Source organism: Alexandromys fortis, unplaced genomic scaffold (assembly GCF_014885135.2).
Source record: "Alexandromys fortis isolate MF-2015 unplaced genomic scaffold, M_Fortis_MF-2015_v1.1 scaffold_7, whole genome shotgun sequence".
Classification (NCBI taxonomy): Eukaryota; Metazoa; Chordata; class Mammalia; order Rodentia; family Cricetidae; genus Alexandromys; species Alexandromys fortis.
In genome coordinates this window covers 19,510,277-19,530,974 of record NW_026067920.1, presented here as the reverse complement: position 1 = coordinate 19,530,974, position 20,698 = coordinate 19,510,277, and the positions used below count along the sequence as shown (strand labels likewise).

Sequence of the window (20,698 nt, the reverse complement as noted above, 5' to 3'; positions counted from 1 at the left end):
GGAACCATCTCGTGCCTTCTCTCGAGGTCAAAGGCGAAGCAGGACAGGGCATGCCCAGTGCGCCTCTCCTCACATCTTCCTGATGCCGGGTTCATTCCATTTGGTTTGGGGCCTTGTTTGCTGCTGGACTTCTCTGTCCTTTTCAGTGCCTAGTCGGAAGAGAACCAGTCTTTCATTCCTTTGGCTTGCTGTGAGACCCTCTCGCGCCTCCGCTTGGAAATCCTATCGTGGAAGGTCCATCTTAGGCCACCTCAATCGGTGGGGCTTGCGCTGAGGCTCCCTGAAGATTGGGAGGAAAGTAGGGCGGTTTTCTCAGGCTTGGGTATAAACAACATTGTTTATGCTGTTTCCACTCTCCTGGCCCTCTCTCCATTTGTGCAGGCCTCAAAACAAGTGGATCTGTTTTGAATTTTAAAAATTAAGTGTGTGTTTTCCAAACCAATCTATCAAGTTAGGCCAAGAAATGCCATCAGAATGAATGGCTGCGAGTTACCAAAGTCTGGCTTTCAAAACTTACTTGACAGCCATTTAAATGGCTGGCTCAACAGTCATAGAATGTTTGGGGCTTAACATATCTCCTTTAATCCCATGGTGGAAGCAGTTCATTTGGATCCCCTTCTCCTGTGCATTATCTGATACAGCAGAAGCCACACATAAAAGATTATGAGCAACACCCGAGTCACCCTTCGCGGAGGAATTTCCACACGTTAGGTTGCGGACAGCATTGGGAAAGTAGAATTTATTGTGTCTGTTAACAAATCTGTCATAAATTTCTAGTTGTACAGTGAATTAAATTTGAAAAAAAAAGATAATTAGAATGCAAAAGAAGTGAGAATTCTTGAGTGTGTGTGTGTGAATGTGTAAGTGTGAAGGAGGAAGGGTAAGAGGAGAGTGGCTTCAGGGGCACTCTAGTGTGCCCGGGTGAGTAAGTCTTCCTTTGAGCAGGCCTTGCTGCTCTGCTTGGATGTCAAGGATATTACATGTAGGTGCTAGTGAAGGGTGACTGGAAGTTTGCCTCGCTCCTTGAATTAGAATCACGTCTTGGTTATATTTCTGAATACACTGGGAGTCTGCTCCTGCAACTTCACCCATGTCCTTAAATATAGAAGTGCCCCTGCCTTGACACCTCATCTCCCACCCCCACTCCCTACCCCTCACCTGCCTTCATAAAGAGTGGTCAGAGGAAGCCAATACTCCACCAGGCGGGCTTTAAACTTCAGGGTCATTCGAGGACCATGCTGGCAAAGGCTCATGCAGCCAATGCCCATGTCCCCATATGACCCACAACGTCATCCAGACTCCAACTTCCATAACCCCTGTGTTCCTGCGAGATCACTTGCCATCCTTCCAACACTCCAAAGTAGCAGTGATTGGTGGAAAGCCTGGTTTTGACTTTTCCATCGTCTAATCTTGAAAGCCTAAACTGGGGCAGCATCCGGGACTCAAGCCTCTGCCCTCCTACTGCTGGACTCTCCCAGCGATAGAATTAACATCTGAACAGGAACAGGCAGTGCAATTTTGTCACCTTCCAGCTTCTCCTGGGTCTGCTATCTTCTGAGTGTGCTGCTAACTTCTCCTTTGCCAGCTGTGGGTTAGGCCCCAAGTCACCTTGACTGGGCAGTTTCCATCTTGCTAGTCTTCTTGCGCTGGTTTCCTTAGAAACAATTCCTATTTCAACTCGATCTTCAAAAAGTGATGTTGATTTTTCTCTCACCACCATCTCAGTGTCAGTAATAAAATAAGGCAAGAGGTTATTGCTACTTCCCATGGATCCTCTGTGCAGTCATTTAAAAGACTACCCTCTGGTCATGTCAATTTCCGCCCATTGCAAATAAACAGGGATGAAATATTTCTCATTGACTCTACCTTGCTGCACACAATGACCCTCCTAACTATAAGCCACATAGCCTGTTATTATCATTCTCTCTCAGACAGTTCCTAATACACGGATCAGCTGAAAATATTCTTTATTTTCTTTGTTCTTTATTAAGTGTAAAATGATCATTTTGATTTAGTAGTTGGCCCATACAGTACTAAGTCAGACCCACTTAAGAACAAAGAGAAAGGAGAGAGAGAGATTAAACTTTATCTGTATTTGTTTGGAGACAATATGAACAGTTTAGAAGTTCCTGGAAAGCAGGCTATTTTCAGTGTATGTAGGTGTGATGTGATAGATAGGCCGTGTGGAAATACAGGTTTAACCAGGTGAGCAGTGCTGACATTTCAGTCTTTCATTTGTAGTGAAGAGACATGGCAGACTGAAGACGGGCTCTCTGTCACCGAGCTGACCCAGCCATCCATTATTCCCCATGTGGAAATGAGGATTTAGCAAACTCCTAGGAAGATACGCCCTGATTCTTCCTAACTTTACCTACAATGACTTCCGTGTGTTCCGTGTATGTGTGTGTGCGACAAATGGAACAAACTGGGGAACTCTTAATGCTTTTCTGTAGAGAGAAATCAAAAGGCTATGACCCTTTCCTGTGGCTCCCATCTTCTGTAAACCGCCGTAAAAAAAAAATCATAGGAAGCTATAAGTAGATTTGATCTCAGTTTACCATTCTTTCAACCAGCACTGGCTGCTTCCTGGCGTCAGGCCTTGAGGAATACGGTGAGCAGAGCTGCAGATGGACGGACTATGGTTGGAGTAGGATCCCAGCGCGTGGGGAAATTCAACTATCCTTGTCTTGAGGAATACTAGAAGTTTGCACAGAGAAAGGGACATCCTTCCAGCATGTCACAGATTGCTTAGCGTTCACATCTTTACGGCCACCACTTCTCACACCACTGTTCTGAATTAGCTAGGCTCTTACCACCCGCAGTTTTCTGAGGACCAAGGAAGAGAGTCTCATTCAGAAAGTACTGACTGGCATGTGACCTCAGTCCCAGTTGTGACTTGGAGTTTAGACAAGAATTCTTGTATCTGGGGAGGTGGGGGTATTGCAAAGATGAGTAACGGGTCCGGTGTTATAAAGTCATTGTTTGACCATCTGGGAACTTGCCCTTGATTCAGTGATTGCCAACTTCTAGAAGGCCTTGCCTGGGGCCACCACCTCATATCCCCGCAGCCTGCTACTCCAGAACATCCACAGCCTTTTCCTAAAAATTATATATTATTATTTTTAATAAGAATGACAAGCAAGTGAAGAAGGGAGGTTATGAGCATGATGCCTTAAAACAGCTCCGTAATTTTATTTAAACGTCTCATTTTAGGCTGGCAAGAGGGGTCAGTGGGTAAGGGCCCTTGCTGCACAGGTTTGGTGACCTGAATTGGGTCCCCAGGACTGAAGTACAGAAAGAGCTGACTCCCCAAAGTTGTCCTCTGACCTCCTCCCGCAAGCTGCGGCCTGCGTAACTTCCCACCCCCCTCATCATATACACCCACAATAATTTAAATGTTAAAATGGGAACAGTCTTATTTCATAACTAGAAAGTGTCTCAGCTTCCCTGACTTTATTTTCCTACAGCATGAGTCTTAAAAATTGGATATTTTTAAACCAGAACTTACTTGGGTGTCTCACCTTTCAAAGAGACGCACCAGCTCTGGGCTAGCCAAGACCCATTATCCACCTTTCCTGCGACTGGGTCAGATCGGGCAGCACTTCCTGCATTGCCCGGATCACACAGGAGTCATGCAAGCAGATGGTGACAGAGATGCTGAACTTAACCGAGTGTTTCTACTCCCATGCTTCTGAAAGAAAGAGTCCTTCTTTGGAAAAGGGTGAGACACCGGGAGGGTGGCTGCCTTTCCCACACCCACTTTTGGTCTCCAATATGGAAACAATTCTCTCACAGACTACCTGAGTTTGGCACAGTTAACACATTTGGGATTCCAGGTGAGAAGGAGGTAGGAGATGGTGAGGATTCTCAGGGCCTTCCTAGAATCCCAGCACCACAGAGCTACTGGGCCCAGAGAGAAGGATGGGACAAGGGCAGAAACACCCCCATAGGAAAAGGAATGCAACTTTGGAGTGCTTAACCTGGATATAGAAGTTGGCCTCTGTACAGACAGCTGGGTGGTCCAAGACAGAGTGTCCAAAGGGTTTAGCAAGTTCGGGCCTGGCATTTTGGCATACTCTGTCTGTTAGGTGGGGCCAGCAGCAAGGAATTCTAGGCTACAGGCCAACTCAGAAGTCAGACAGGCCTGGGATTGGCATTCTGACGTCTGGTTTGTGAGGACATGGCCATTGCTCGCTCTGTCCTGGTTAAGAAGGGGCTGAGGGAGGGGGAATGGAACAGACTTTTTCCCAGTTGAGGTAGTGTGAGGGTCACAGTTAGGTCCCCAGCAAAGCTGAAGTTTCTGTACCTTGTTTTGGGTAGATTTCAGGTTACTGTCCTTTGACATCATGGCTAAAAGCCCTCTGACAACTCCACTTCTTTAAGCTGTGCGGAACATAGTTTCCATAGGGACCACCACCGCCTCTAGTATGAGGCACACATGAGTTTCTGCTCTAGGCTAGTCTTTCAAGAGGTAGTTAGCTTGTTTGTGATTCTGTTGGGGGAGGGGAGACGGTTCTTCTTGTGACTCAAAAATACTGAGAAAATCTAAAACAAACTTACAACAACAACAACAACACAAACCCCAAAATCTCTTTGAACTTCCAATCTAGCCCCACTTCCCTCTTCTCTGGTTGAACAGCCTGCTATGTCTGCCCAGTGAGAACCTCCAATGTCACAGGGTCAGAGGGCAGCTGGCTGCTGGCTTTCTGATCAGCAGGTGTTCAGATTTCTGATGTGGAGAGATCCATGAAGATGCCAGAATGAGGCTGGAAAGACCACAGACACATTTTTTTTTTTTTTGTGTATGTCAGTGACTTCATTCAGGCCTCTAGAATAGGAAGGGTGTCAACTTGAGTCCTGAGCTTCCCTTCTGTGCTTCCACTTTGCCTGTGGAGTTTGGCTTTTGTTTTGTTTTGTGTTAAATAGGATTTTTTGTCCTTGCTGCCTGGAGGATAAGTTTAGGCAAATTCTTGCAGGGTTTTGCAAGGCAACCCCAGGAATAACTGAAGCTGGTGGCTTCCCATTCTTTCTGGAACCAGGAGCAATGGCATTTAGCTTTTGTCTTCTTTGTCCTTTTCATGGTTTTCCATGTTAAGCCTTCTTTGCTCCCTCGGACTCAGGTACACACACAGGCCACCCTGTGTCTTCCTTCCTTGCCTAGAAAATCAGATAAGATTCAGGGGAAGTTTGCTAAGTGGTGACAGCCTGTAGCAATGAATGGGGTGGGGGTGGGGAGTGGGGAAGGGCTGTTGACTTCCCTGGAGAACTGTTAGAGGTCAGGGAAAGGCCAGGTTGGACCTTATCTTTTCAAGGGAGGTTAAAAGGGCAGGGTGGTTCTGGTTCTGGTGTGATTAAAAGGTTAGGCTGGTGTCAGATCTGAGTTCAAATCTGCAAAGATCTGTGTTTTCTTATCTGCAGCAGCCTGTTCCCAGGAGACAGCTCAGAAAAGCACACCTTAAGGTGTCTGGTCTCTCAGCAGCCAGAGTCTACCGTAAATGGGCTACTTCTGGCAGCTACTAAGACACGTTGAAAAAGCCATAATAAATCGAATTTGATTTTGTGTTTGTCTTTGGTATTGGTTTGGGGGAGATATTTTCCTATGTTGCTCATGCTGGCTTCAAACTCAAGGGCTTCTCTTGCCTTCAAGATCTATATACCACATGCCTAACTTGAGGATTTTTTTTTAAGATAGGCAAAAAATGAGTGTTTTCTTTGCTTCTTACCATGAACAAGTGGATTTTAACTTTAAAGTTTTCACAAGTTTGATTTTATCTAAGATCCTTGCCACATCTAGTCAGTGTTCTGTGACCATTTGCTTTAAGCTTGTCTGGCATTCTGACTACACTTTCTCTACAGAATACACTTTTCTGCTGGTGAATTTTTTACATGACCCCAGGTGTATAAAGTAGATCTACTAACTAAAATTTACTGGTAATAAATCACATAACAAATTTGTTCTAAAGCGGTTCTTTGGTATAACATATAATTTTACCATTTTGTTAAAGATGAAAGTGAATTTGCATAGTTGTACGATGGATGGTCTGGGGGTGGGGCTCAGTGGAAGGATGATTACCCAGAATGTTCTGATTCTAGGTTCAACCTTCAGTTCCACACTTGCACATGCATGACCTGGATGTACTCAGTAACTTTTACATAAAGAATTCAGTTGTGGCTGAGTATCTGATACTTCATGGAGCAGGATCTTCAGCAACTTTCAGAGATGATTGCTATTTTATGCTTTATAATCGCCAATGCCGAGAAGGCTGTTTTACATGAATATATAGCATGAAATGGCAGAAGTATGTTTAGGGCCATTTCAAAAATACCCCTAGTGTTGGAAATTCTGTTGTAACCTTACAGCACAGCTTAGACATCTTTAATTTTATATTTATGTTTTATTTTGTGTGTGTGTGTGTGTGTATTGGTCAAAGGACAACTTTCTGGAGTTAGTTCTCCCCTTCCACCCCCTGGCTTTCGGGGATGGTGCTCAGGTCATCAGACTTGGCATTAAGTGCCCTTACCCACTGAGCCATCTGGCAGGTCTTTATTTATTAATTTTTTAAATGAAAATCAAGTTAATCAACCCCAGCAACAATTTTTAAAACGGAATACAATGCAATCCAGAGATTTACTAATCTGATGCATACGGAGGGGTGATGGTACGGAAAACAGTTGCATCTTGTTTCCCATAACTGACCTGAGGTTTCTATAGGAGCAGAACCCTTCGTGTGCGGTTTTCACCAGTGATCCCGAGTCTGAACGGAGTACTTGAGGCCTCGCTCTTTGGGAGTTGTCATTCTACGAAGCGTGCTTGTCAGGTGTTCAGAGCAGGGTTGCAGCGAAGTTACGCGGTACAGCACAGCTGAGGCCCCCAGAAACACCTGAGATTCATTTTACCTTGAGCTTGAATACATGGTTAATGATTTTGTGTTCTGAAACTTTTTACTGTTAACAATTTTTTTTTTTTTTACAAACCCTACATTCGGTCACATGATCTCCTAGGGTCATGACCCACATTTGAGAAGCTATGATCCAGATGAAGATGAAAAGCTATTTCCCTAGAGCATATCTCATTTTTCTGTCTCAAAGACAGAGCTTTGTCCATGTTAGTAAAACAACAACAACAACAACAACCCTCTGTCACGAACAACAGGATAATGTACGGGGTCACCTGGTTTGCGAGGAAACGAAGGCTTCTGTCATGATTCTTTTCATATGTGGTTTCACATTCAATAGCTTCAGTTATCCATACCCAATAAAAAATAAGTGGAAAGTTCCAGAAACAAGCAGCTCATAATTCTCAAGTGAACTTTATTGCAGTCTACTCTTTATAGCTGTTTAATTTCATGATTAGTCATTGCTATTTTCCTCTGCTGCCTGCTTCGTTATCAGGATGTATGTATAGGAGAAACACGACGTACAGAGGGTTCGGTAGTTCTGGGCTCCTGGCAGCTACTGGGATGCGAAAGGAGCCTGTGTGGGTTAGGGAATACTGACCTAGGAAAAACTGCTCCTCATCACCGGCCCCAGCAGCTGTCTGCTTTTCTGATGGGCTGTTCTAGGCAGCATGGCTACTCATTTTTCTCTGAAGCACACTTACTTACAAAGCTGGCTTCAAGGTTCCTTAAGAAAAGGGGCGAAGGGGGCAGGGAGTGGGGAAAGAAAAAAGAAAGAAAAGGAAGCATTGAATGACAAGAGAGTGGTGTAGATATCGGGGAGAGATTTGGCCCTCTAGGAATATAAATGGGTAGGGAGAGACCACAGAAGTAACTCTAAAGTTCTAGAAGGAGGATTTAGATTGGTATCCTCTGCTCCAGGAAAGTCTCCAATAGGAAAATGGAGACACTCTGGCTCAACGAGCTAGGCCAACACTGCCAGGTGACATGGTGAACATTTTTTTGAGAATGCTTTTTTCCCATGTGCCCAGCAAAGTCTAAGATGCAAATACAACTGTCGTGTTCACTGTTCGCGTAGGGGTAGAAGACAGGCTTGGGGCTTGGAGAGGTCCAATAATCCAGGGCAGGTGCTAAGTGAGGAAGATTGGGCCCTATCTGATCCCTCCTCACTTGATTTTGATATCTGCAAAGTAGGAGTGAGATAAGGTACAAGGGAGAAGACCCTAAGGGCCCTGTCCTCTAGAGGTGAGATCCAGCCTGCTTTTCTGTCACAAGCCAGTCAGTCAGCCTCAGTGATCACTGACCCAGGTGAGGCCCAGCAGGCGCAGGGGTGTGCTTCCTTACAAGAAGAGGCCAGATCCAGTTCTCAGGTTTCTCTTGTCGGAGGTAGGCAAGTCACCCAACACATTCCTGGCTGTGTTTGTCCTGAGGGAACGATCCTCTGTAATCTCATCTGGAGACTCACACCCGTGGACAGGCAGGGCAGCTCTGGTCCCCTGGGTGACATAAGGTCCGCACTGAATCCCAGTTCATAGCTAGCAAGATCACAGGCATCTACGTGCACAAGAAAGAGGAAGCGGCTGCATTGTCTAGAAGGCTCATTTTATCCCTACTGTGTCCTGTCCACCAACGTCAAGTTGCCAGTGTGCACAGGGTGCTTATTTTGAAAGGCAAGCACTTGTCCCTAATTATCTGAGTCACTGGGATGAGTGGCACTACAAGTCCACAAAAGAGCTAGAGCCTACTTAATCAAAAGGAAACACGCTTAGGTATAATAATAGATGCACGCTGGGAACTCTGTGCTTCTCAAAACGGTTGACCCCTTTAGGTGGTTGCTTGACAATAAGAGAGTCTTCAGGTTTTTGTCTTCTCAGTCATTTCTTCTTTTTCTTCAATTATATTTAACACACTTAATATCTCCTAGTTTTTCTTCACATACCCACCATTTCCTATTCCAGAGCTTTGCTCCAACTCACTTTGTAAAACAATCTGTCTGGACAGGGTGGCTTCTCTCTTCTCCCTGTCCATTCTGGGCATTTCCTCTTCCCCAGCTTCTTGCCCTGGAGTTAGTTGGGTGCTCTCATTTTCTGGGCTCTGTCTTCAGAAGTCTGTGGCCCTGCTCCACACCCCATGCTGGCATCTTCCCTCAGACCTCCTGACCACTCAGAAGAGAATGAAGAGGTGTCAGGGAGGAAGGGGAACACACCCAGGAGGGCCTTGGGGACTGATGGTAAGGAAGCTAGGGAGTCAGAGAGTGGAGCTTCCACACACTAGGTGCCATGCTACGTGGGTTAGAGAGGGCAGATGTGAAAAACTTCTACGAAAACCACGTATGTCATCCTGGCTTCTCTGTCACTCAAGAGTGACGGGGTCTGCACGAGCAGAAATCTCCCATTGAAAATGTTGCAGCTTCTAGAGATGTTTTTGGTGAAAATATTTTAAGACTGTAATACATTCTGTCATATGTGACTATAGCAAATATTTTAATATGATTTGAAGTCGGTAGACACATGAGTTATGGTTCCGTGGTGTGTGTTTCTTTTTATGAAACCCCTGAAGCATGTAGAGGGCTATTTTTCACTATGCTGACGTTCCCTCGTGTAACTGCTTCTTGAGTTCTTATTTATTTTTTTAGTCTCTTTATCATGCTATAGTTCTACAAAGCTTTCAGCCTGCAAACTGTGAGGCAGGAACCCAGAGGAGAAAGCTTTTAAGAACCCTCTCTACAGGGAGCATAGCTCCTCTGGTCCCGAACTTTGCCACAATGTATAGTTCTAACCTAGTGCTACTCAGACTTAGTGATGTAGAAATCATTAGTGTTGAGTTCCTGCTCGATCCTACAGTGTTGGTCTACTTGTTCAGGTGCTGAGTAAGGAATGGGTTTTGTAAAATTGCCGCCTTGTCATTCTGTAGGCAGTCAAGGTGGAAAAGCTTTGCTTCAAAGAGACTTTGGAAACTGGCTTTTAGTCTACTTTTCGAGGGTATTCTATATACCGTAGATAAACAGGTTCTATCAATGAAAGGTGTGTGTACACACATGCACACACAAAGAAACACACACACACACAAATGCACACCTTACTGATAACCACTAAATAAGTGTGTGTGCACGCACACATGTGTGCCCATTGCTTGTCTGTCTATGAGATTCCACATTTGGTAATAGTTTCCCTTTTAAAAAATCTATTGTCATGTCTGCATAGAGCCTTCTAGACATTAACACATGCCTTACACACTTCTTGGGGAAACAGTTCCAAGAAGTGGTGTGCATTCCTAAGCACTCTTTACACAAGCACCAAGGCCTTGGTTCTCTGAGTGGATGATGCAGAACGCATTTTGCATGACTTTTCTTTCATATATGCAAGCGTGTTCAATTGGGGGTCTTCCCATTTTGTTCTACGGTTGGAGTCAATATATAAATTTCAGTAATACCTTGTAGCACGCTCTCATCTGCAACGGTCGAAAGTGCTATTAAAAAGTTTGACAGCTTTTGCAAGAATTTTCCATGGTGTTTAGCTGTTTAAAAAATGCTGAACAGATAAAAATATGAGTAAAGACTATTTTTTCTGTTCATCATTGCTGCTTGTCCTATGGCCAGGCAACTAATTTGCTGTTGTCTCCCTAAGGGAGAGGAAAATCAAAAAAGCATATTAGATTGCTAAAAAAAAAAAAATAACATTCTTGTCTCAAAAGAACCAATTACAATGATTCAAGTGGGTGGGGGAAGCACTGAAAACATACTTGTTTAGTTTATGTAGCGTCTGTCCATAGTACTTTATTTCAGTGAGCATCAACGCATATAAGTGTATTATATTGTGACCCAGTCTTGAGTATCTGCTAAGCACAGATTTGAGCAACTTCAGTGGCCAGTCTTACATACTGTGACTGCAGAGACTCTGCCGTCTTCACTCTATCCCAGCAGATGCACTTTGAGGTTTTGGAACGTTTGTGTGTCTGTGTGTTTCACAAAAATTCCTAAATGTTCCCATTCGGTATCTTAGCTATGCGGTTGGTGTCCTTCCATATTTCTCACCCCATTACATTTTATATATTATTTGTGTTGACAGTGGAGACGCATGAAGTGGCAGATGCTTAATTGAATGTGTTATTTATGCCAAAGAAGTAACTCCAAATTTATTTCAACGTGCTGGCAATCCCCAACATACAAACGCCCAGATTACGACTGACCTACATATACACACTGATGTTCTCTGACTCAGATTTTCACTGTATTGCGTACACAGGATCACTCACAGTGACAGCATGTCAAAAAAAAAAAAAAAAACTTGGCAGGTTCAGAAACAGAAACACAATTCCCTCCTAAATATGGTCAGGTATTAAGGGGTGAAGGCAGTAAATTGGGAGCATGTGTATGGGGTGGGTCGATGATGAGATCTGATGGTCAGTTTTGAAACGCACTGGGCTCTGGTTTGAAAATTCTATAGACTGACTTTGCGAAGCCATATTTTCCAATGCAAACGCTGGGATTTAAAATCCTTCCTTACTTTAGCCGAAACTCTACCTTTTAAGGAGTTAGACTGACTTGCGCAGACACATCTTATTTTATTTATTTTTGGCCTTTGAGAGGAGAGCTCTCACAGACCAGGCCACCCTAGATGTAGTTGAGGACGTCCTTGAACCTCTGGCCCATTGCCTCCACCTTCCAAGTGCCGGGATCACTGGTCTGCGCCCCCATCCCAGCATCAGCCCTTCCTTTAAAGTCTATGATACTTGTGGGAACTTGAGAATAGCGTCAGAGATTCCCTTCCCATCTGACTTGAACTCCCCCAGGATTTCTACTGACCATCTGGCTTGGCTCCACAAGGATGCGAGGCTGAGCATTTTGGCTGATGGGAGGAGATGAAGGCAAACTCAGAGCTGGACAGGTGTAAGTAGAAAGAGAAGAGTCCTCCTCAGGTGCTGGAGCACTTAGGAGTTCCAGGGAGGGGCGCCGGACAGTGAGAGAGACACGCAGAAAAGGAGAGGCTAAAGACAATTGTCATGTTCAGCTCTTGTCAGTTTATAGAAACGTGAAAGGAAACGGACTTCCTCCTGTGCCCAGGACTCCCAGGCCACTGGGCGTTTACCTGATTTAATGCATTGCTTTGCCTTTGCTGAGCTGACCTCGGATCTTAGCAATGGTCTTAACTCCCATCTCTGTGGACATATGTTCTAGATATCCCAGAGGCCTAGTTATCAATTCCTGTTAGCATGTCAGGTGTCTAAGTCAGGTTCTGTCTGAATGGGCTTATTGCGTCCCCGTCCCTTAGTCTTCCTCTTAATGTTTAAGGCGTTCCTGCTCCATTTCCTTAGTGTTTGTGTATATGCATTCACACATGCCACAGCATGCATGCGGAGGTCAGAGGGCAACCTGGAGGAATCTGTGCTGTTGACAGTGGGATTTCTAGGCTTGGCAGCTGGTGCATTTACTCACTGAACCATCTCCCCAACCCCACCCTGTATTCTTTCAACCTTAGTTTGGACGAGGAGACTATGTGATGTTGACTAGAAAGGGACCCAGAGTGAAGAAGCTTTGTTTGATGACAATTGTGTGATATTCTGGCCCACAGTGGAGAGGGCTCTGACAACGCCATGGACATACCCTTGCAGGTCAGGATTCCCAGAGCCCTAGGGACCCACAAGGCTCTACCTCCCGTTCCTCCAATTGTCCAGTGTTAGTGGCTCCACTGTCCCAGTGAGTTTTATGGCTGGGTTGTGCTGCATGAGGCCTCCAGGCCTGCTCTTCCTGTCCTATGGCCTGGAATGTTGTCTTCTGCCCGCCCCTCTTGCTTGTCTCTACTATAGTAGCTCGCCCCCCAGTCTAGATCAGTTCTTACTTCACTCACTCTCGGATTTTTCTTGCTTTCTGACTAAGTCCATGAGTTGGCAACTATGTATTTATCACTGTGACTATGTTGTTTAGCTTCTGGGCCCCCCCAACTGGAATGCATAATGGAAACCAAAACTCTTTCTGATGCTGTTCACGGTTTGTGCCCCATTTCAAGGACTAACCATGCCTGCTTCTGCTTAGTTCCTGAGATAGGGTGAGCTGGGGCTTCTTCAGAGTGGACTGCCCTCTGCAGAGGTCTTGTTTACCATCTGTGCTCAGCACAGACGTGGCACTTGGGCCAAAGTGCGGATGCGGTGCCCTTTTGTTAAATGCGGTGTCAGTAGTAAGAGCTGCAGTGAAGGATGGGTCCATACGGTTTGAGATGAGGAAGTGAGGCAGTACATCATAGAAGACCATGCTAGAATTTGGCTCAGGGTTAGCAGGTGTCCACAACTAACGCCTTATCATGGCTTTCACAAGAATCATCTCAGACTTTTCAGGAAAAGTTGTGGTTTGGCGGAACCTGCTTTGTTTTGTTGTTTCCTCTTGGTCTACTGGGAGTTACTTTGAACTAAGAACAAGAAACATTAATTACTTGAGTCTGAGCAGAATTATAGAAGGGAAGACAAGAAATTAACAGAATCCTAATCAATATTAAACACACAAGTTAACCATTGATTTTGATCATTATCTGTAATATTTTGCTTAGAAGATACCTGAAATATACTTTGTTTCTATTTAAAACATAAACTGGGCATGTTAATACAGAATTTTAATGCAAGCTCTTGGAAGGCAGAGGCAGGAAGATCTCTGTCAGTTGGAGGCCAGCATGATCTAAATAGCAAGTTCCAGGACAGTCAGGACTACATAGAAAGACTTTATTTCAAAACAAAACAAAACAAAACAGAACAACGAAAGTACTAAGACTTAGGCCTTGGCATATGCTTTTATATAACTGCTGAAAATTCTTCCCACTGTCATCTAAGATGGAACCTTCGACATGCCATCTCTCCCAGAGACCCCCGAGTCCTCAGACAACTCATTCTGAGGCAGGGGTATGGAACGCTAGGGGAACAACAAGGCAATTTCTTGGAAAAGCTAGGAAAATCTAAAGTCACGAGGATTTTTAAAATCTGAGTCTGGAGTCTACGACCAGGACCAAATTGTATGCTGAAGGCAATTGAATTTCTTTGCTGCAGAAAACGTAGGAAATGAATAAAGTAGAGACTGTCCGTATTTCATTAGGCAAATAAAGAGGAAACAAACAGCCTTTGCTTTATCTTTTAATGCTGCACTCAGGAAAACTGTCCCAACCACAGAATCCTTTAGTTAGGTAAGACATTGTAAGTAACAATTACAGGAAACACCGAGCTCTTTCTGAAGGGCCATGGCAAGCATTATCGAGCATTCTGACATGGTGGCTGGGAGGCTGTTCTTGGCCCACGGTGAACTTTAGTGTCTGAAACACTCTGGAATCCTGGAGAAGGCATATCTCTTGTGCTTTCTACATTATCAGATTGCATGAGTAAGGATTTCCCAAGACTTTTACTCACCTGTCATGAAAAGAAATGTAACAGGTGGAAATCAGAGTCTTGCTTTCTCTGCACAGTGGGAACATTCTGTTCACCGTTCACTAAAGTGCATTGTTCCCTTTACACTGGGATGACACCGGGTTAGAAACAGACACGAGTATGATTGGGCCCCTGCTATAGTGAAGTCAAGAACACATGTCTAAATGTCGGTGGTCTTAGGGGAGTATGACGTATTGGGTGGTTGAGGGGGCAGTACAGGTGTGACGAAAAATAGAAACACTCAGTGCTGGGGGAAAGGGACAATGGGTCAGTAAGTCAGTCAGAGTCCAGGAAATGTTTTGTGTAGGAGATAGTAGTAGGGCATGGCCTTAAAGGTCACCAAGATTCTTGGCACGGTGCTGGAGGAAGGAAGAGAAGCCTACTTCAGGGAAACAACTGGCCCAGGAAACCATAAAGACGTGAGCACTTCAGGATGCAGAGAGCTTCCCACAGGCTGAGGACCAGCTTGTGGGTTCCTGAGCACAGCAAGTCTTGGCAAAATCCTTGCTGAAAACCCACTTGGGAAAAAGGCTGTGGAAGTCCTTCCATGCCAAGCTAAAAGTGATGACTTCCATCCTAAGGGCAAAGGGTACCATGGCAGGCGGGGGAGCGCCAGGGTGCCATGCTGGAAATGAAGACAAACCAACTCTGGGAGATCTGTGAAGTATTCTAGCTAAGTCCTGAGGAAGAAATGTTTATAAATCTTGCCATTTATTATCTTAACATAACATAGAGGCCCGATTCTACCTGACTTTTGGGAAACTGGACTCCCCAGGAGCTAGAGTCATGGTTTTGGAGTGAGATTTTACATTTTCTAACACTCCTGGGCACCAGGCACACTTGACCACCCACTGCAAAGAAACCTAACCTTTCCATATTGACGAGGCACTGGCATGGGTGCCTAGGGAGGCTGGAGTCACCCTGCTGAGGGGGATCTTATTTTTTCCTTTGCAGAGTTACTGTGAAAGATTCAAGAGGAGAAGGGAGCCCTAATGTCCTGTTCTTTCTGTCCACAGTGACAGCATATGACAAAGATCTTTTCTGTAGGAAGATTTAGCCATCTTCAGCTGGTTTTGAAATGACGGTTTAGACCATTTTCTGGCCCAAATAGGATTTTGCCAAGGTTGAAAGTGACGATTACTGGTGACATTGGTTATTGAATCTGGGTACATCTGAGGACGAGACAATGCTATTCCTAAAAACTGCAGGAGCAGAAAAGTAAAGAAATGGGATCTGACCCTGAACTATTGGCTCTGCACACAAGATTGCAAGTGAAAATATTCTGGCATCTAGGATTGCCTCCTCACTTCCACAAAACAAGGGGTCCCAACCTTACACTTCCATGTACCCTGCAGTTGAAAGTTCACTTCCTTAGTTAGGAGTTTTGCCTCTATCACACATGACCTAGGGCACACAACCACTTTATTTTTACCTGCTGGCCCCCTGACAGGCGGATTCCTATCAGTTATGATGTAAATCTTAGGTTCCTTTTAGGGTTCTATTTTTTCCTCCCGCTCAGTAGTTTTTGTGGAATGGTAGCCCTGGGAGAAAAGGGGGAGATAGTTAAAAAAAAATGGGAGCAGAGCTTGGACCTGTCTGTAGAGGAATTCCCCACTGACCTGGCCACTCTGACCTATTGAATGATCCGAATACAATAAATACCTCTTTATCCTGCTTTGAAAGGCAGGAGATAGAAGAGTCTAAATGCCCAGGCATGCTGAAATAGGCGACTTGGGATGTTTGAGTTGAGTGTGTTTGAAATCCGAGCTTCCTGGCAGCCTGGGAATTGCCACAGGTCACCTGTCTTGCTCCACAGGGACAGGCCCAGGTCTCCCCAGAGATTGTCCGCAGCAGAATTGTAGTACAAATTCCTTTCTTTGTCGGTTGGCCTCTTCCACTAGACCATGGCCTATAAAAATTTTGTAAAAACAATCCTTAAATATTATTTGAAAGGGCAAATGGCCCACGCTGAAAGCTTTGACAGTTTGACATATAGTGCGTGGTTTTGATAGCTCGGGAACTGCAAATTGTGGCCAAGAGTCTCCCCCTGCTTGTTAGAAGCCTGGTGTTGGTGGACTAGTATCTCTTTGCTGGGCAGAGTTCTTTTGCTTCCTGCAATCCGACAGGCAATGAGTCTGCTTCAGTGATCTTCAATCCTTTTAGACTAATTTGTGACGGAGAAAAAAAAAAAAAAAACTAGCACCTTACAATGCGGCGTCCAGAAGCTCAGAGCCAGGTACGGCCAATTAATCACAGCAAGGCAGAATCCTCTAGAGTCTTCTGCTAGCTGCAGAGCCTCTGCCCAGAGAGTCACATAGGTGAGGGAAGGAAAAAAAATGTGAGTTCTCCCCGGAACCTGGGAAGTTGCAGGGAGTGGATGTCTGCATTAGAATATTGCACACGTGCAGCAGCAGAGTGCACAGAGACAGCCATTGCTGCCTCTGCATAGCCAAAGGCCATTTCCAGGAGCCTCTGGCCCCTGGCCCCTCAGTCACTGGCCTACTAGTTAATTGCCACACGGACTTCATGACACATGGGCAGATAATATGACATTTTCTGTTTCTGTCACTAGCAAACGCCACGACGTTGCTTGCACTAGTTGCTAAGAAGCTGTCAGAAACCATTAGCAGTTGGCTAAAGTCGCCCCGTGGCATTTCCTCCTAGAATCAGCAAAACGAGCATAAATCACCCACTGGAGCCCACTGCTACCCTAATGAGGCCGTAAGCTTGTTTATGGAGTCGCATCATTTTTATGATTATTTCCACCTTTTCAGTTTGCCTTCATTTGGCGGCAGGAGAAGTCAGCAGCGGGGATGAAGTCACCGCTGACATTTTACAAATGGCTTCAGAGCCGCTGCCTGCTTGCCGTGTGGTCGGCCGTGGTCCTCCAAGTTTGCGTGGTGATCTTAAAAATAAAAAAAAAAAAAAAAAGGAAATAAATCCTCCCGAGACCACATCGAGGTGGCTGTATCAAATTGCGGAGTGAATTGAAATGCTAAAGGTACAATTGACCATTTAGACTCTCCTCCGAGGTCGAGACGCTGCGAGATCAATTTTCAATTTTAGAAAGTGGAAGAGGTTAAACAATTTATTAAAATCTATGAAAGTGTTTGCTTTTAGAATGCTCTGTTTTATTACGCTCGTCTCAGCCCCCCATCTTCTCCATTTCCCTAACCGTGTTGGGAAGGAGCAAGGTTTATTGTTTTAGGCTTTCGGAACATGCACCAGTATTTACACTGGATTGGAAGCATTTGCTTCCAATGAAAATCTTGTCTTAGATTACAACACAGCAGTGTAATTTCCCTCCCAGATGGGAGTAAAGTAGCTGTATTTGCCTAAAAACAGTAGGAAGAACAAACTGTGCATTAAGCCGGGGCTGTTTTTGGCTTGCGCTAATGATGTAACAGAAACCTTTCTATTCAGGAGAGGTCACTGCCAGGGACTGAAGGGGTGATCTGGCTCCTGCCTGAAAGGCTTCTCCATTCTATCTACATAAGTCTTCACTTAAAAAAATTCTGTTCCTAATGCTTCTGCTTTCATACAGCAGAAATAAACAGGAAGGTTCTGGGGAGTGTTACACGTGGAATGCAGAAAGCCGCCCTCTCCTAATGGAGTATATAATTCAGGTGCCCTCAAGGCACACTTTCAGGAATTCTTTTGCCCGAGGTAATGGGACGCTAAGGCTGCTTTAAGGCCTTGATTATCTATTAATGCACAAAGCTGGAAAAAAGTCATCGCCACTGGATTATGGTAGATATTTCCATAAATTATCAATGAATTCTCTCCTAGGCAGGCACTAGACATTGCTTGCTAAATTAATCTGAAGGGGTTTGAGATGGATAAAAAGGCTATTTTTGTGAAGGTGGAAACCTATCGTGGAGAGGTGGGGAAAGCAGTATTGTTAGGTTAGAAGCTTTTCATTTTTAATCACCGATTGGGTCCTGTGTTTCTTTTCCTCAGCCACTTTCTGCATATCGAAAGTGGATTAGCTATTGCAAATGTAGATGCTGTGGAGTTGTTTTCTTTTCTCATGTTTCTTTAATGAATTGTTATTTTATGTGGTGAATTGCTTCTCTGTAGAAGAGCTTCTTTAAATACTGGACTTTGAAAGAATCCATTGGGCAAACCTAAGGGGATTTCTTGTAAAACACTTGGCTATGCAAATAAAGAGAGGGCAGCATTGACTTAGGTGTGTGGGTGTCTGGGTTCACCAGGGACCCCCGGCATCAGCACGTGCAGCCATGTGACCTTGAAGCACAGGACTTTCCTCATTAGTTGGGTGGACTGATGGCTTTGGAGTTGGGCATCTTCGTGATCTTTTTTTTTTTTTCTAAGGAGAACCCATTCTATGAGCCTGGGCAACTTTCACAACTTTATATAGATGTTAAATGCACTAGAATGATTAATTTTTATAAAAGTTTATATTACAAGGAGCTCTCCCACAATTCGTAGTTGGCGTAGCTCTACGAATAGTCAAAATGTTGGAGTCCATCTGCTCCTCACTGGATGGAGTTTATCTCAGGACACATCATGGCACCTGAAAACCTCTGGGGGTGGGTCACTTTTCAGATGCTACTAGGGTGAGGAGCGGGTTTCCTGAAAGAGCAGTTAAGAAAAATTGAAGATATTTGCAACGAACTACCATAGGTGAAGAGAATAAGGGAAACCAAGTGAGAGATTTCTTGCTGCACTGAGGATCTAGAGTAGAGACAAGAAACGGAGGAGGTGAAACCGGGGAAGAAAATCTGATGGGCGTTCCAACAGGCAGTCACCAGGCAACCTGTGTTACTAAAGTGTCAAGTTGTTTGGGCCATAGGTTTCCAATGACTTATTTGATGGGATGAGTGTGCCCTGGGGTTTAGTGGTTATAGCCTGATCTCTGTGGTTCTTCATTTTGGGCCCAGATCAATCTGTCCATTTCCAAAAGTCCATTTCTAAGACTCACAGAGAGGCCTGAGGGCCTCCGGTGAGAAGATGGCATGTCACCCCATGGCTGCTGATCAGAGTCCTGTGTTTAGTCTATTCTTGTTTGTCCTTTGACTTTGGATGCAAAGATCAAAAACAGGTATTTCTAATTGAGATTTGGTGACTTACTTTGGTTCCTGTGATTACATGGGTAACACCTTTTTTCCCCCTCATGTTGTCAAATATGGCATTATTAAAGGAAGGCTGTGTTATTGTTTTATTGAGTACAGAGCTGAACTAGTTCCTAAAATAAAAAAAATTCAAGTGTTTATAACAAAACCGGTAGGAAAACAGGATCTGTTAAGAATATGTTACCAGGTGACCCCTCAGTGTGCAATACTTTAGGAAGAGATTTTAGAAACTGCCCAGATTATCAGGTCAAGACAATTCTAGCACTCCTTTATGTTATTTCAATAGGAATTACTTTTTAATTTAAAAAAATATGCCAGGGGTTTCCCCTTACTCTACTTGATGCTCTCGCTACACTAAGAAAGATTATGTCACCTTAGAAGCATTCCATGGCAAGTTGCTTATGTGATGGATTGCCTGCCTTTCCCCATCCTTCTCCAACCAATCTCAAGATAGATCACCTGTGGTCGTAGTTGCTAGATTAGCATCTTCTCACCAGTTGACATCAGTGACTTTATATGGAGTTCAAATCCCCAGGCAGAGATCCCCAGTAACAGTGCCACCACAGAGCTCCCCAGTAGAGGTGTTACTTATATTGCAATAATTGCCATAGCAACAAGCCACTTAAGAGGCAGATTGTTCCCTCCATTCCTTTTGCGTTTAGCACTGATCTTTGGAAGGCATTTTGCTTTTTTTTTTTTTTTTAGGCATGATGATTTTTTTGAGCTGAGACCTTGTTCTTTCTCTTTGTCTTGGAATAAAATTAAAGTACCGAAGAAACTACTAATCATTTAACTGCTCTTTTGGTTTTGTTTGTATCCAAAGGCATTCTATTTGAATAAAGTATGTTAAGGTAGCATCAGTCAAAATTTGATTCACTATGTTTGCAGGTGATGGCTTGGACAACAGTGTAGCTTCCCCCAGCACAGGTGACGATGATGACCCTGATAAGGACAAAAAGCGTCACAAAAAGCGTGGCATCTTTCCCAAAGTAGCCACCAATATCATGAGGGCGTGGCTGTTCCAGCATCTAACAGTAAGTGGACTCTAAATGACGTATGTAAACTAAATATGGACAATGAACCCGTTTTGATAGAGAAAAATGAGCCCCCTGGACTTCACACATCACTGTGGTCCCAGTTTTTAACGAAGGCTGGCACTTCTTTCCTAGACTCAGACCCTAAATCAGGAGCTTCATTTGAAGCTCACGATTATAATTTTGCTAATTACCCTAAGTTATAAGGCTTGGGAATCCATGGGTACTTGTGATTTTTTTTAAGTGTGTATTTTAATGACTCTGCTTTTCA

General features: G+C 44.3%; 1 protein-coding gene across 4 annotated transcripts in view; it reads left to right on the top strand.

Annotated features, from left to right (window-relative positions):
* The window catches only part of Meis1 (Meis homeobox 1), a 139,501-nt gene that overhangs the window by 58,495 nt on the left and 60,308 nt on the right, over nucleotides 1-20,698 (top strand). For all 4 annotated transcript variants that reach the window (XM_050140997.1, XM_050140998.1, XM_050140999.1 and 1 more), the window contains exon 8: nucleotides 20,282-20,427. In XM_050140997.1, coding sequence (XP_049996954.1) covers nucleotides 20,282-20,427 — 146 coding nt within the window. The remainder of the gene's footprint in view (nucleotides 1-20,281; nucleotides 20,428-20,698) is intronic.